The sequence below is a fragment of the Pseudophryne corroboree genome (assembly GCF_028390025.1).
Source record: "Pseudophryne corroboree isolate aPseCor3 chromosome 3 unlocalized genomic scaffold, aPseCor3.hap2 SUPER_3_unloc_26, whole genome shotgun sequence".
NCBI classification, from domain to species: domain Eukaryota; kingdom Metazoa; phylum Chordata; class Amphibia; order Anura; family Myobatrachidae; genus Pseudophryne; species Pseudophryne corroboree.
The window spans coordinates 489,213-507,094 of record NW_026967515.1 but is presented as its reverse complement, the minus strand read 5'-3'; the positions used below and the strand labels follow the sequence as shown (position 1 = coordinate 507,094).

The 17,882-nt window shown below is 44.4% G+C and overlaps 1 protein-coding gene across 2 annotated transcripts in view; it reads left to right on the top strand.

Annotated features, from left to right (window-relative positions):
- LOC134983844 (oocyte zinc finger protein XlCOF7.1-like) overlaps window positions 1–16,942 on the top strand; it is a 52,473-nt gene extending 35,531 nt beyond the window's left edge. The window contains exon 2 of one of the 2 annotated variants that reach the window (XM_063949467.1): window positions 14,652–16,942. In XM_063949467.1, coding sequence (XP_063805537.1) covers window positions 14,652–15,577 — 926 coding nt within the window. In that variant the 3' untranslated portion in view covers window positions 15,578–16,942. Of the gene's footprint in view, window positions 1–14,360 lie in introns of both variants that reach the window. The other variant, XM_063949466.1, reaches the window with a different exon arrangement.
- Window positions 16,943–17,882: the final 940 nt, after the last annotated feature.

Here is a 17,882-nt window from a genome sequence, read left to right as displayed (position 1 = left end):
TTATGGCGTCTCTTCTTTCCCTTTATATTCTTAATGGTATTCCTCCAAAGAATTTCGGACAGTGCATGTAAAATAAGGATTGCAATGATTGTAGATTATATGTTGAACCCAATTACGGATGAATTATTCCTGTCTGGTTATTCTTATATGTAATTTATAGTAGGATGCCGTTTGGAGGACTGTGAAGAGAATGTATAGTGATGTCATCTGCTCCAATTTCCAGATTTTTAATATAAATACATTCTCTTCACAGTCCTCCATCAGCCTTGATAAAGAGTAGTAAACTCGAAACGCGTTGGTCGAGGACCATTGCCTGCTGGACAATACACCGCTCGTTTTTGGGAGAAAGGTACGGCCATTGTTTTTACTATATTTAGCCTATAGATGCCGGTTCTTGTAGACTGAATATTGGTCCTCCCAATCCCCAACACGGGCGGTGCTTTCCGTCAATCAATGCTTTACTTATTCTCTGTAATTCTTTTATAAGATTTTTTTTAATTAAAATTTGTTTATACTTTTTAAATGAGCCACCATCTTCTTGAAAAGAAGACAAAGATACCTTGATGTGACTGCAATATATAAGAACACCTGTGAGTACAGGTACGCCCTTTTGTACTTGAAAGATACCTTTATATGAGGATATTACACCTAACCAGTGTTAGTTAGGTACGCACTGTAGGAACCCATTCTGTGCACTGTTTTGTTGTACTTTATTGGAGCGTGGTCTTGTCTTAAAGATACGTTGATAAGTCTGCTATCAATTTTCATTGTGTAAGTTGAGGTACGCGTCCACCTCATGAGATTACCCTATTGAAATATGTGCGGTTCCTAAATCTTCTGAAAAGAAACTGCTATGGGTTTCATTATACCATTTATTGTGTAAGCTTGGTACATCTATTAAGATAAATTACATATAAGAATAACCAGACAGGAGTAATTCATCCGTAATTGGGTTCAACATATAATCTACAATCATTGCAATCCTTATTTTACATGCACTGTCCGAAATTCTTTGGAGGAATAACATTAAGAATATAAAGGGGAAAGCAGAGACGCCATAAAGTCAACACACCACGTTATTTAGATAAGTATCAATCTTTTATTTCACCCTCAGCGCCAACCCTTTCTTTCCACTTTTTATCACTCTCAAAAAAGCAGGCTGAAAGGCTGGTGGTAAGTAAATCACATAGACATGATACAACATCTTCACAGTCTACACATGTTTTAGATGAGGATTCGTTGGAGGATGAGGACTCATTGCACTTCGGAAGGTCTCAGCTTAGTGGACATACCTGATCTAATTAGTGCTCTGTAAGCCATTCTATCCTTAGAAGAGGCAGCAGAGCCTGTTTTAAAAACTAAGGCAACTGTGTTTAAACATCCCAAAACAGCTGATGGAAATTTTGGGTTACGCCCAGTAGTAAGTTAGAATTCCAAGAAGTGGAATTCCAATTATCCTCGTCCAGCTGGGGACTGTTTAAAAAAAAAAAAAAAAGGCACGTGGCTCCCAAAGTAGATTCGCAGGTCTTAGATTGGTGCGAAAATCTGCATTACTTTTGTTTTCAACATCAATAAATGAAGCCACGGGTAGGAGAGTCGATTGTTTTCTAAAGACCATTTTTTCTTTTGTCTTGGACAATCGTTAGACCAGCCATGGCTTGGGCTGATGCATCGAAGGAGGATATTTTAGTGGCATCTAGAGAGCAAAGGTCTCATATTGCACATATCAAACAGGCAGCGATCAGTGGACCTGTATATGGGTACAATGGCCTCTCAGACAGCAGCGGGTTGGCTACGTACATGGTAAGCTGACTCAGAATCCAGGAAGGTTCTGGGGTCTTATCTTTGCTTACTGGAGATATTTTTTTGGTAAGGAATTAACAGTATGTTGGAGTCCGAATCAGACTCTAAGAAAGTGAAGTTTCCTTTCACACAAAATTTCAAGCCTAGTTTCCAGCTTTCCTGTCCTTTCCGAATCAAGGAAAAGCAAAAGGAAAGGGTAAAGGCAAACAGTCCCAATCCAACAGGTCTGGAAAAACTAAAAGGTATTGGGCTACCAGACCGTTTTTCAAATCTGAAGATAAGCCATCAGCCTGATGGTGCAGGCCTCCTCCTGGGAGGACCTGGGGTGGGAGGCTGACTTCTTCAGTTTGCACAGATCTGGCAGCAGTCTACTACAACCAAGAGGTCATCAGTATAAATCAGGCAGTGTGCCACTTCAGACCGAAGACCATTTTGGTAAAAAAAAAATGCTATTTCTGTAGATGCCATGAAAGTATTGGCATATGCTGGGGCCACTTAGGACCCCATGGCACAGCCTGGCACTTGTAAATAGTACCCATTATCATAGAAAAGATAATTTCGGGTCTGCAGTGGCACTTTATTTGAGATTTATTGATGACCTCTCGGTTGTTTGGACAGCAGAAGAGTTAATGTGGATACTAGACACACACAATGAATGAGGGAGTGTAGTGCAAGTAACGTATGTGCTGCAAGTAATGGGCAGAGATGTTGTCCTACCGCTTATGTGCTGCGCCTGCTGTGAATCAAGTGCTGCTTCCTCAGCTGGGTCGGCTTCTACTAGGCGCCCACAGCAGAATCCAGGAAAGGCATATACCGACTCACCAGCGCCGCACATCACACGCAAGAGCCACACATCGTCATGCGCCATCTTTGATTACTTTTGCACATGCACACTATGGGGGGGGTCACTTTCAAGTTTGTTTTTTCATATTTTTGCTCTGCTGGCCAGCGTGTTACAAATTCAGTTTGTCTAGTAATATTGTTGCTTGGGACCCCTTGGCACTTTGGGGCCCGGTACAGGGGTCACCTTTGTACCCTCGCCGGGCCTTCATATGAATATTGGGAATGGTTTCTGCAAGCTTGGAGACAGCAGTGTTTTCCCTCTTCATCCTCCATGTCAGCCATTGCAATGGGTAACTTCCTTGTATGGAGAATTTACAAAGGGAACTCTCTTCATGCTCCTTACATCCCTGCCGCTCTAGTCCATATACTGATGGTTCCATCATCCATCAGAAACAGGAGACATATGGTAATAATATAACCCTCCAAGCACTGGGACTAATGCTGAGAACTCAGTCCTTTTACTATAAATCACTTTTCCAAGGAGCGTAATCTGCATCAGCAGGTCCGTATCCAGGAACCTGGCAGTGGTAGGCAACGGTTGAGGACCTCCGTCTGCAGTTACCAACAGCACAGAAGTTGTCTGCAGGGGGTATCTGCAGATCTTCTTATGCTATCCCCTCAACAGCCCCTACCCCATCCTTTGGGCCTTACATCACTGTTGCCCCCTCAGTGGATTATTGCTGGATGTCACCTGGGGGATCCTCCATCTTCCCCAGATCGCTCACCTCTCCCAGCCTGACCGGCTGAGGGCCTGGCTGAATGCTATTCTTACTCTTGCTGGCATCTCCTTCATGACCCTAGGTGCATTATCCCTTTCTCTCCTCTGTGCTATGCTGGCTAAACTTGAGTCTTCTACATCACAGAGAAGACTGGGTTGCAAGTGTTGTCTCCTAACATCCACTTTATCAGCATTTGCTTGGATGTCTCCTAGTGCTGACATAGTTACAGTCCACAAAACTTTTATGGGGCTTACAGTAGCGCAACATATCCCCATCTAGTTCCTGCTCTGATCTTGGGTTATCAGCCTCTGATACACGTGTCCTTTCTAAACCACAAGGTACAGACCAGCACTCAGATTTCAGCTCCTCACTCTCTAAATTGCTAAGTGGGAACAATAATTCATAATTGTCTTGTCAGCTGAATATGCTGGTCAGCCTGGGGCATGATGCCACCCTCGACTGGTGGTCAGGAAGTAGGACAATAATACCCCATCCATGGTTATCTCCTCTTGGACACAGTCCTCATAGATCCCCTGCCAGCTGGTTAATAGGTGACCATCTTCCATATCGGCAAATGGGAAGGTGTAGTTGTGCAATACCCCACTGCTTGCCACCAAATGTGAAGGTCCTAGGTCTATGTATGTGCCAAACTGGCACCCTGCTTCCTTCTCCAAGTCCTACAGATCACACAGGACACACAATAGCGAAGATACAAATGATACCTCTGTTTCTCTTACGTCCTAGAGGATGCTGGGGACTCCGTAAGGACCATGGGGTATAGACGGGCTCCGCAGGAGACATGGGCTCTATAAAGAACTTTAGATGGGTGTGCACTGGCTCCTCCCTCTATGCCCCTCCTCCAGACCTCAGTTAGATTCTGTGCCCAGAGGAGAATGGGTGCATTACAGGGGAGCTCTACTGAGTTTCTCTGAAAAAGACTTTTGTTAGGTTTTTTATTTTCAGGGACACTGCTGGCAACAGGCTTCCTGCTACGAGGGACTGAGGAGAGAGAAGCAGACCTACTTAAGTGATAGGCTCTGCTTCTTAGGCTACTGGACACCATTAGCTCCAGAGGGTCGGAACGCAGGTCTCACCCTCGCCGTTCGTCCCGGAGCCGCGCCGCCGTCCTCCTCACAGAGCCGGAAGATAGAAGCCAGGTGAGTATAAGAAGAAAGAAGACTTCAAAGGCAGCAGAAGACTTCAGATCTGCACAGGGATAACGCGCGCCATTGCACCCACACATACACACACAGCGGGCACTGTAAGGGCGCAGGGCGGGCGCCCTGGGCAGCAATAATAAACCTCAAGGGACTGGCTTTTATATATATATATATATATATATATATAAACGGGGGTGATAGGGGTACTGGCGACAAGTGTGGCTAAAAACTATGTTTTTAAAAGCTTAAAATTAGAAACCAAAAAAGTTATAAAATTTATAAGCCCAACGCGTTTCGTCTCAACAGACTTCTTCAAAGGGACCCCTTGAAGAAGTCTGTTGAGACGAAACGTGTTGGGCTTATATTGACCACCCACTATTCACTAAGCTAAGTTTTGAATTCCTATCCTTTTAAGTTTATTTATATTTCTCATTTATGGACAAAAATTTTTATATACTTTTTATATTTTTGTTTTTAAAAAAAACCTTTATTGGAAACTGTTTTTACTCTCATATATTAAAAGTATTTTTATAAATTTTATACCTTTTTTGGCTTCTAATTTTAAGCTTTTAAAAACATAGTTTTTAGCCACACTTGTCGCCAGTACCCCTACCCCCCCCCCCCCCCCCCCCCCCCCGTTCTATACCTATTAACATTACTATACCAGTTTTGTATTTTTAGGGGTAGGCTGACACCATTTTATAAGGTTACGTGGGCTAAAAAGCTTTTATAATAGAATTTTCTAATACAGGTTGAGTATCCCATATCCATATATCCGAAATACGGAATATTCCGAAATACGGACTTTTTGGAGTGAGAGTGAGATAGTGAAACTTTTGTTTTTTGATGGCTCAATGTACACAAACCTTGTTTAATACACAAAGTTATTAAAAATATTGTATTAAATTACCTTCAGATTGTGTGTATAAGGTGTATAAGAAACATAAATGAATTGTGTGAATGTAGACACACTTTGTTTAATGGACAAAGTTATAAAAAATATTGGCTAAAATGACCTTCAGGATGTGTGTATAAGGTGTATATGAAACATAAATGCATTCTGTGCTTAGACTTAGGTCCCATCACCATGATATCTCATTATGGTATGCAATTATTCCAAACTACGGAAAAATCCCATATCCAAAATACCTCTGGTCCCAAGCATTTTGGATAAGGGATACTCAACCTGTATATTCATATGGTTTTAAACTGAGATTCTAACCTCACAAGTGGCGCTATACTACCTCTTTTGTTCATATATATATATATATATATATATATATATATAAACTATAAATAAACCCCCGCCAGTATTGAAAATTTGAGCGGGACCAAAGCCCGCCGCTGAGGGGGCGGGGCTTGGTCCTCCAGCACTAACCAGCTGCATTTTCTCCACAGCACACTGCAGAGAAGCTGGCTCCCTGAACTCTCCCCTGCTGAACACGGTGACAGATGGCAAAAAAGAGGGGGGGGGCACTTTTTAATTGGCGAAGTGAGTGTGTTTAATATATATATATATATATATATATATATATATATATATAAGCGCTGTTTTAACTGGGAATTTGGTTTCCAGTGTCAGGTGGCGCTGGGTGTGTGCTGGCATACTCTCTCTCTGTCTCTCCCTGTCTCTCCAAAGGGCCTTATTGGGGAACTATCTCCATATAAATATATCCCTGAGTGTGTGGGTGTGTCGGTACGTGTGTGTCGGCATGTCTGAAGCGGAAGGATCATCTAAGGAGGAGGTGGAGCAGATGATTGTGGTGTCTCCGTCGGCAACGCCGACACCTGATTGGTTGGCTATGTTGAATCTTTTTAATGCAAATGTGTCTTTATTACATCAGAGATTGGACAAAGCAGAGTCCAGGGATAGAACAGGGAGTCAATCCATGGCTTTGACTGTGTCACAGGGCCCTTCAGGGTCTCAGAAACGTCTCCTGTCCCAAGTAGCAGACACTGATACTGACACGGATTCTGACCCAAGTGTCGACTACGATGATGCGAGGTTACACCCAAGGGTGGCCAAAAGTATTCATTATATGATTATTGCTATAAAGGATGTTTAACATATCACAGATGACCCCTCTGTCCCTGACACGAGGGTATGCATGTATAAGGAAAAGAAACCCGAGGTAACCTTTCCCCCATCTCACGAACTGAACGCGTTATTTGAAAAAGCTTGGGAAACTCCAGACAAGAAACTGCAGATTCCCAAGAGAATTCGTACCCTTTCCCTGCGCAGAACAGGTTACGGTGGGAATCCTCACCCAGGGTGGACAAGGCTTTAACGCGCTTGTCCAAAAAGGTGGCGCTGCCATCTTCAGACACAGCAGCCCTCAAGGATCCTGCTGATCGCATGCAGGAAACTACCTTAAAATCAATTTATACACATACGGGTGCCTTGCTCAGACCGGCAATAGCGTCGGCTTGGGTTTGTAGCGCTGTAGCAGTTTGGACGGATACTTTGTCAGCTGACATTGATACCCTGGATAGGGATACCATTTTATTGACCTTAGGTCACATTAAAGACGCAGTCTTGTATATGAGAGACGCTCAGAGAGACGTTGGTCTGCTAGGTTTGAGAGCCAGGTGGGAGGGAATCTGCGCCGGTGGGGGCACGTCTTCGACTCTTCAGCCAAGTCTGGGTCCAGTCAGATGGGGATCCTTGGGCAATGGAAATTGTATCCCAAGGCTACAAACTGGAATTCGAAGACGTGCCTCCTCGCCGGTTTTTCAAATCGGCCTTACCAGCTTCTTCCCCAGAAAGGGAGATAGTTTTAGCTGCAATTCAAAAACTGTGTCAACAACAAGTGGTTGTCGAGGTTCCCCTAGTTCAGCAGGGGAAGGGGTACTATTCAACCATATTTGTGGTCCCGAAACCGGATGTTTTGGTCAGACCCATTCTAAATTTAAAATCCCTAAACCTGTACTTGAAAAAGTTAAAATTCAAGATGGAATCGCTCCTGGCGGTTATCTCCAGTCTAGAAGGGGGGTATTTTATGGTGTCACTCGACATAAAGGATGCATACCTTCATGTCCCCATATATCCTCATCAGGCGTACCTGAGATTCGCTGTACAGGACTGTCATTACCAGTTTCAGACGTTGCCGTTTGGGCTTTCCACGGCCCCTAGGATTTTCACCAAGGTAATGGAGGAAATGATGGTGCTCCTGCGCCGGCAGGGAGTCACAATTATCCCGTACTTGGACGATCTCCTGATAAAAGCGAGATCAAGAGATCAGTTGCTGAACAGCATGTCGCTCTCCCTGAGAGTGCTGCAGCAACATGGCTGGATTCTAAATCTACCAAAGTCACAGTTAGTTCCAACGACTCGGCTATCTTTCTTAGGCATGATTCTGGACACGGAAAAGAAGAAGGTTTTTCTCCCAATGGATAAAGCCCAGGAACTCCAGAACATGGTCAGACACCTGTTAAAACCGAAAAGAGTGTCAGTCCATCAATGCACTCGAGTACTGGGGAAAATGGTGGCGACCTACGAGGCCATCCCCTTCGGCAGGTTTCATGCAAGGACGTTTCAGTGGGACCTTCTGGACAAGTGGTCCAGGTCCCATCTTCAAATTCATCAGAAAATAAGCCTGTCCCCCAGTTCCAGGGTGTCTCTCCTGTGGTGGCTGCAGAGTGCTCACCTTCTAGAGGGTCGCAGGTTCGGCATTCAAGACTGGGTTCTGGTGACCACGGACGCGAGCCTCCGAGGATGGGGAGCAGTCACACAAGGAAGAAACTTTCAGGGACTATGGTCAAGCCAGGAGGCTTGTCTACACATCAACGTACTGGAATTGAGGGCCATATACAACGGCCTACGTCAAGCAGAGACTCTTCTTCGCGACCTACCGGTTCTGATTCAATCAGACAACGCCACATCCGTGGCCCATGTAAACCGCCAAGGCGGGACAGGGAGCAGAGTGGCAATGGCAGAAGCCACCAGGATTCTTTGCTGGGTGGAAAATCACATAAGCGGTTTGGCAGCAGTCATCATTCCGGGAGTGGAGAACTGGGAAGCAGACTTCCTCAGCGGACACGATCTCCATCCAAGAGAGTGGGGACTTCATCAAGAAGTTTTTGCAGAGATAACAAGTCATTGGGGGACTTCCTCAAATAGACATGATGGCGTCACGCCTTAACAAGAAGCTTCGGAGGTATTGTGCTAGGTCAATGGACCCTCAGGCAGTAGCAGTGGACGCCCTGGTGACACCGTGGGTGTTTCAGTCGGTCTTTGTGTTCCCTCCTCTTCCACTCATCTCAAAGATAATGAGAATCATAAGACGAAAAAGAGTGCATTGTTCCAGATTGGCCTCGAAGGGCCTGGTATTGCGATCTTCAGGAAATTCTCACAGAAGATCCATGGCCTCTTCCTCTCAGAGAGGACCTGTTGCAACAGGGGCCCTGCATGTTCCAAGACTTACCGCGGTTACGTTTGATGGCATGGCGGTTGAACACCGAATCCTAGCTGGGACAGGCATTCCGGAAGAAGTCATCCCTGCTCTGATAAAGGCTAGGAAGGAGGTGACGGTGAAACATTATCACCGTATCTGGAGAAAGTATGTATCTTGGCGTGAAGCCAAGAATGCTCCTACGGAAGATTTCCATCTGGGCCGTTTTCTCCACTTTCTATGGATATGGGCCTAAAATTAGGCTCCATTAAGGTACAGATTTCGTCCCTATCAATTTTCTTTCAGTAGAAATTGTCTTTTCTCCCAGAAGTCGAGACTTTTGTAAAGGGAGTGCTGTACATACAGCCTCCAGTGGCACCATGGGACCTTAACGTGGTGTTACAGTTCCTAAAATCTCACTGGTTTGAACCTCTTCAAATGGTTGAATTAAAATTTCTCACTTGGAAGGTGGTCATGTTGTTGGCCTTGGCATCTGCAAGGCGGGTGTCCGAATTGGCGGCTTTGTCTCATAAAAGCCCCTATGATTTTCCATGTGGATAGAGCAGAATTAAGGACTCGTCCTCAATTTTTGCCTAAGGTGGTTTAATCGTTTCATATGAACCAACCTATTGTGGTACCTGTGGCTACTGATGACTTGGAGGATTCCAAGTCCCTTGATGTAGTCAGGGCCTTAAAAATTTATATAGCCAGGACGGCTCGGGTTAGGAAAACAGAGGCACTGTTTGTCCTGTATGCAGCCAACAAGGTTGGCGCTCCTGCTTCTAAGCAGACTATTGCTTGCTGGATCTATAACACGATTCAGCAGGCTCAGTCTACGGCTGGATTGCCGTTACCAAATTCGGTAAAGGCCCATTCCACTAGGAAGGTGGGCTCTTCTTGGGGCGGCTGCCCGAGGCGTCTCGGCTTTACAGCTTTGCCGAGCGGCGACTTGGTCGGGTTCAAACACTTTTGCAAAATTCTACAAGTTTGATACCCTGGCTGATGAGGTCCTCATGTTTGCTCAATCAGTGCTGCAGAGTCATCCGCACTCTCCCGCCCGGTCTGGAGCTTTGGTATAATCCCCATGGTCCTTACGGAGTCCCCTGCATCCTCTAGGACGTAAGAGAAAATAAGATTTTAAATCTACCGGTAAATCTTTTTCTCCTAGTCTGTAGAGGATGCTGGGCGCCCGTCCCAGTGCGGACATATTTCTGCAAGGCTTTGTATATAGTAATTGCTTACATAAGGTTTATGTTACAGTTAAGATCAGTCTTTGGCTGATGCTGTTTTGTTCATACTGTTAACTGGCTGCGTTTATTCCATGTTATACGGTCTGGATGGTGTGGGCTGGTATGAATCTTGCCCTTAGATTAACAAAAATCCTTTCCTCGTACTGTCCGTCTCCTCTGGGCACAGTTCTCTAACTGAGGTCTGGAGGAGGGGCATAGAGGGAGGAGCCAGTGCACACCCATCTAAAGTTCTTTATAGTGCCCATATCTCCTGCGGAGCCCGTCTATACCCCATGGTCCTTACGGAGTCCCCAGCATCCTCTATGGACTAGGAGAAAATGATTTGCCGGTAGGTTTAAAATTTTATTTTTACACAAACTGTATATACATGTAAAATCAGTAAATACAATCTATATACACTACATACAGAATGGCCAGCAGTATTAACCACACTCTGAGAACCTTACCATGTACAAACCACTTTGGCCTGAGGAGTCCCCTGGACAGGAACCAAGACGCCACAGTTCCAGTATCTCAGGTTTCAGGAAGTGATCTGAGATAACATATAAAGTCCTCGGTTTGCCATTATAAAACCTCTGCTTTTACCTGATGGGTGACACCCTTGAGGCCTAGCTTTGGGTGATATGAATGAAGGGACTGGCTACAGAACAGTCTGTTTTCCCCACTTACCCCTGCGGATTTTGGTGCCTGGCTGTCTGACAAAGACAAGGTTAGAATAAAGCCCACTGCATCACATTGACAGGGGGATTTGCATCTCGGGGCAATAAAACTGGTCGCTATTAACCCCTTGCAGTCATTTGTGATGTCAGATCCCCTTCAGCTGTTCATGGCCTCCAGTGAGAGAGGGGGCAGTGTGCGGTGTCGGCCTTTGGACTTCCTGTAGGTCACACAGCAACACTGCCAAAGAGACACAGGATAGCTTACCTGGCTGGGCAGTCACCATGGTGACCAAGACATTACACCCTATAATACAATAATCAATATCTTCATGTATAAACAGGTCATACACATTCTGTAAGGAACAAATCCGCCTTAGAGTCCTCATTCCCTGATAGGCACACCCATATAACAAGAGGGACGATTTCCCACACCTAATACCTATAGTTAATGACAGGCCTGGATGTCACCAACTGTTTTCTGCCCATGCGTGTGCAATGCATCATGGTAGGTAGCTAGATTCAGGGGACCATGCCGTAGATAGGACCCAAGACGGCTGCGTAGTTCCCAGTTTCTAAAACAGTAATGGGAACTGTGTGTGACATCTGGATACCTTTAAGGTTGTATCTGTTTAAGGGTGAAGAGATACAAATTGTTCCCTAAGGTAGCTACTGGCGTTGCGTAGAGACCTCATAGATATACTTATATTAGATATACCTCATAGAGTTGCTTTGTAAATCATGAGGAGATTGATTATGGGCATTCTGTATGGATGTTCTGGAGAAGGTATCCAGACTCCCTCTTTACAGAGTAGGGATCATGTTTGGAGGGATAGAATTCCTGTAAGCGGCTTCTTTGGACACCTTGTAATCTCGGAAAGGTCTACGCCATCAGCTGGAGTGGCTAGAGGAATAGTCCAGTCACACCCCCTGAGCAGAGGATCTATCTGGTTATTACACTGAGCAGAAGTCAGGTTAGGTCCGTGGGCCAGAGGAATGGTCTGGTTAGGCCCCTGGTCTAGGGGGAATGGTCTGGAAACGCCACTGGGCAGAGAAACATATAGTCTGGTTAGACCACTGGGCCAGGGGATCAGTCTTTTTAGGCCCCTGGGCCAGGGTAAAGGGTTCAGTTAGGACCCTGGGTCGAGGGAAGGGTCTGGTTAGGCCCCTGGGCCAGGGGAAGGGTCTAGTTAGGCCCCTGGGCCAGGGGAAGGGTCTGGTTAGGCCCTGGGCCAGGGGAAGGGTCTGGTTCGGTCCCTGGGCCAGGGGAAGGGTCTGTTTAGGCCCCTGGGCAGCAGATGCTCAATCAAATAAAATGCCTAGATAATATCCCATTTATAGGGACAATAGCTTCTGGAGACAAATGAGACAATACTAAATTCTCTGGCAAAAGTGTTGGTGTAATTACTGTCATTCTCCATCACATCAGCAATTTAAAGACTAAAGAAACTGTAGGTCAGTAAAACAATACAGAAGAAACTAATAGGTAAGACAAAACAGTAAGAAACTATAGGTCAGTAAGACATTACAGTAGTAAACTAAAGGTCAGTAAGACATTACAGAAGGAAACTATAGGTCAGTTACACAATACAGTAAGAAAAGACAACACAGTAGGAAAATATGTCAGTAAGACAATACAGAAGGAAACTATAGGTCAGTAAGACAATACAGAAGAAACTATAGGTCAGTAAGACAATACAGAAGGAAACTATAGGTCAGTAAGACATTACAGAAGGAAACTATAGGTCAGTAAGACAATACAGTAGGAAACTATAGGTCAGTAAGACAATACAGTAGGAAACTATAGGTCAGTAAGACAATACAGTAGGAAACTATAGGTCAGCAAGACAATACAGAAGAAAACCGTAAGACTATAAAGAAGGCAACTAGGTCAATAAGACCATACCGTAAGAAACTATATAGGTCAGTAAGACATTACAGAGGGAACTCGATCAGTAAAACAATACAGTAAGAAACTATAGGTCCGTAAGACAATACAGTAGGAAACTATAGGTCAGTAAGACAATACCGTAGGAAACATCTAAAAAGCTTTTTTAAAAGAGTTCCTCCTAACACCGCACAACTGCTCGATGCGCAGACATTTGTGCGCAGAATTAAAATCTTGCAGTAAAACCTATGGAGAATTATCACCAATAACTTTTTGCTGCTAATTGGTTAGGGAGTTTTTGCGATGAACTGAATCCCCCCCCCATAAAGTATTTATACATACAGTATGATGTTACATTGAGATTACCGCTGGAGGAAACTCTGCCACAATATTATTGAATGTAATTTAGCCCGTCCTTGTATGGGTGAAATATATAAATATATTCTTACTGACCAGGATTACCAGCACTGAATCAGTTATCACCCAATATAATATACATGCCAACGTGTAACAACAAATACACTTGTTTTTTTAATACATTATTCACCTTTATACATTTACCTTTGTGTTTAATATATCACTGATTTATCTTACATACTTTACTGTACTTAATAAAGGTTATATATTATTTATTAGTGCGCAAACAGGACAGCACTTTCTCTTCTTTGCTGTTTTATTATTGCAAAGCCCAAGACACCTCTAGTAATCCCACATGAGCATCCATGTCTCCTCTAGTAATCCCACATGAGCGTCCATGTCACCTCTAGTAATCCCACATGAGCGTCCGTGTCACCTCTAGTAATCCCACATGAGCGTCCGTGTCACCTCTAGTAATCCCACATGAGCGTCCACGTCACCTCTAGTAATCCCACATGAGCATCCATGTCACCTCTAGTAATCCCACATGAGCGTCCATGTCACCTGTAGTAATCCCACATGAGCGTCCATGTCACCTCTGGTAATCCCACATGAGCGTCCATGTCACCTCTGGTAATCCCACATGAGCGTCCATGTCACCTCTAGTAATCCCACGTGAGCGTTCTTGTCACCTCTAGTAATCCCACGTGAGCGTCCGTGTCACCTCTAGTCATCCCACGAGCGTCCGTTTCACCTCTAGTAATCGCACACGAGCGACCGTGTCACGTCTAGTCATCCCACACGAGCGACCGTGTCACCTCTAGTCATCCCACGTGAGCGACCGTGTCACCTCTAGTCATCCCACGTGAGCGTCTGTGTCACCTCTAGTCATCCCACGTGAGCGTCTGTGTCACCTCTAGTCATCCCACGTGAGCGTCCGTGTCACCTCTAGTCATCCCACGTGAGCGTCTGTGTCACCTCTAGTCATCCCACGTGAGCGTCTGTGTCACCTCTAGTCATCCCACGTGAGCGTCTGTGTCACCTCTAGTCATCCCACGTGAGCGTCCGTGTCACCTCTAGTCATCCCACGTGAGCGTCCGTGTCACCTCTAGTAATCCCACATGAGTGTTCAGTGTTGATCAAGCTCCAGTCTAAGCATCCTTGTTTTGTAATAAACATAAAAGAAATGATTACAGGTAAAAAAATGTCAGTTATAGAATTATATATTGTGTCCTGTAACACCCTGGGTCTTGTCTGCTTTTATATTTCCATAATGTATTTTATTTCCAGCAGATGGACACACAAGCAGGAATATCTCAGAAGGACATCTAATGTTATCCCTGGATTGTGACATAAAAGATAATGACAGTATACAGGATTCTCCAGGAGATAACCCCATTACCCGAATTATACATCCAGCTCTATCAGCTGATCCCCCTGATCCTGGGAAATGTTCTCCTGATCACTCTGATATTGGTGCATCTGTTACAGCTCTGACAGTAGATATAGAGTTTCCCTGTTCTATAGATGCAAAATGTATTACACAGAACACAAAGCCTATTACCCATCAGCCAGCTAAGGCAGGTGAGAGGCCATTTCCATGTTCTGAGTGTGGGAACTGTTTTGCATACAAATCACATCTTGTTATACATCAGAGAAGTCACACAGGTGAGAGGCCATATTCCTGTTCTGAGTGTGGGAAATGTTTCGCACACACATCATCTCTTGTTACACATCAGAGAAGTCACACAGGTGAGAAGCCATATTCCTGTTCTGAGTGTGGGAAATGTTTCTCACAGACATCAGCTCTTGTTACACATCAGAGAAGTCACACAGGTGAGAAGCCATATTCCTGTTCTGAGTGTGGGAAATGTTTCGCACACACATCAGGTCTTGTTACACATCAGAGAAGTCACACAGGTGAGAAGCCATATTCCTGTTCTGAGTGTGGGAAATGTTTCTCACAGACATCAGCTCTTGTTACACATCAGAGAAGTCACACAGGTGAGAAGCCATATTCCTGTTCTGAGTGTGGGAAATGTTTCGCACAGACATCAGCTCTTGTTACACATCAGAGAAGTCACACAGGTGAGAAGCCGTACTCCTGTTCTGAGTGTGGGAAATGTTTTGCATACAAATCACTTTTAGTTTTTCATCAGCGTGCTCACACAGGTGAGAGGCCATTTTCCTGTTCTGATTGTGGGAAATGTTTTGCATCGAAATCAGATCTTGTTCCACATCAGAGAAGTCACACAGGTGAGAAGCCGTATTCCTGTTTTGAGTGTGGTCAATGTTTTGCACAGAAATCACATCTTGTTAGACATGAGAGAAGACACACAGGTGAGAAGCCATTTTCCTGTTCCGAGTGTGGGAAATGTTTTGCACAGAAATCAGATCTTGTTCCACATCAGAGAAGTCACACAGGTGAGAAGCCGTATTCCTGTTCTGAGTGTGGAAAATGTTTTGTACGGAAATCAATTCTTGTTAAACATCAGCGATTTCACAGGTGAGAAGCCATTTTTATGCTGTGAGAGAAATAAATCCGCTCTTGTTGAACATATTAGACATTACCCATGTACGGAATCATTTAAATCTTCTGGAGTATAATTATCACTGTCATGCAATGTTCCTCAAGGGTCAATCCTATCTCCTAAGCTTTATAAAATATACATGCTACCACTGGGTTATATAATCAGACATCATGGCCTGGTCTACCACTGCTATGCAGATGACCTGCTTTTTGCTCCATGTACTGAGAACCTAATACCAATCCTAAATGGTTGTCTAGCTGAGCACCAGGGGTGGATGATGCCAGTTGGCTGTGATTCAGTCTTTGTGAAACATAATAGAAGCTCACCAGCAAAGGACAAGACTACAGCTTTAACAACCATCTGGATTTATGCTTTGGTGTTCAGAATTGCAAAATACTGAACATGTGCTGAATCTTTGTGATGTCCTGGTTTGTGGCTGACACAGACATCAGGTATCCGCCACATACAAATCCTCATTCTTCCATCTGTGGACCATAGCCAGAATCAAGCACTTGATTCCCTCAGAAGTTCATAGACTACTGCAATGCCATCTACCTGGGTCACCCAGAAAAGAGTTACAGAGCTTGCAGCTAGTACAGAATGCAGCAGCCAGGCTGTTACCTAACCAGCCCGTTCCTGCCACATAACACCCATTCTCTACTCCCTTCACCGGCTGCCTGTAAGATGGAAAATCTATTTCATAATTGGCTAACTGACCTTCCCAGCCCAACATTACATGGTCCAAGGTACTAGAAGCAGCTTCTGCCTCCTTACTGCCCTGCTTGCTTGTTTCTACAGATGAAGGACTGTTACCAGCAGTACCAAGAATCTCCTGTCATTCATTTATGGGTTGAACGTTTAGCTTTGCAGCCCTGACCATGGAACTCACTGCTTTGCACAGTCCAAGAGACCACCACTCTAGAGACCTTCACAAGCAGACTGATGACTGTTACTCACGCTTTTCATTAATGTACCTCTATTTACTTCCTAAATCATACATCCCAAATGCTTAGGTCTTTTTTCTGCTGTTTATTTTGTATCTTGTGCTTTGTGTAAATGTGAATGTCTAATACCAGTTTCCACAATCTGTATTGCTGCACGACAGTATGGCAGCCATTGGAACGTGTTTCACTTCTAGTTTGCCTAACTTGTTGCTGACACTCATCTTGATAAGGAGTGTTGAGTGTTTTCAGATACAAGATCCTGTCCATATATACCCTGTACATTACCATGTGCATTAGAGTCACCCGGGTTTCATCTGCAGTGGTTTGTTGTATGTTACATCTATATGGTGCGGATACTCCCCTGTATGATTTCATAATAAAAGCTTTTGTTTGCATCTAATTATTGCATTATAGCTTTTATTTTTATTCTGTTTTATATTCCCGTCTGAGTAATTATGCCATAATGTCTAATCTCGGAGTGGACCCCAGAAGATGTAAAGAAACCGTGTAAGTTTTCCATCATTCTGTTTCGTGTAAGCATACAGGTAAGTGATGGCACGGTGGTCACTGTTTGTCACATTCAGGTGGTATAATGGAAGTGGGACTGTCTGGGCTTATTCTAGTCTACTGCAGAAATAAAAAACTCAGCCTTTATCCTGCTTATAAAAATGACAAAGCCCATAAATCAAGCTTGGCCGGACAAGACAGAAGCCACATTAATGGTGGCACATCATATAGGCTGAGGACCCATGTTTCTGGTATATATGGCGTAACTCCCTCTTCACCCACAAAAACCTTCCCTTCACCATTCACAATGTCCACCATTGCCCCTTCAGAAGGGACACAACTTTCCTTTGCTTTTTCCACCTCTTCCTTCACAGAGCCCAGGACCACCTCCATGACCATTTCATGTTTATCTGGAGACCTGGCATCTGGGAGGTTTGTGGCCTGAGATAGCGACAGAACCACCAGGTAGTGGGCAAAAAAAATCCACAGCCTCCTGAGGAACTGGAGAGTCCAAGGATCCACCCCACATGAGGCAGAGAAGGGTCAACCACAGGGACTCGCTCACCAATTTCCTTCCTAAAAGCTGCTCTTTACCCAGTTTGGAAAGATTGGTTACCCAGGGGTGCTCGGGCGCTTTTGGTAGGAGATGTTTCGCCAAGCTGCAGTCTCAGGAAAGGGGAAGTCACTCCCGTAAGTAATATACAGAAAAAGAGTAATGAGGCTGCGCTAAAATTGATGAATACAACAATGTTAATATAATAAATAAAACAGTTTTATTCCTAAAAATAGTACAATAGGTATATATTAAAAACTAAATTCATAAGGTAGATACA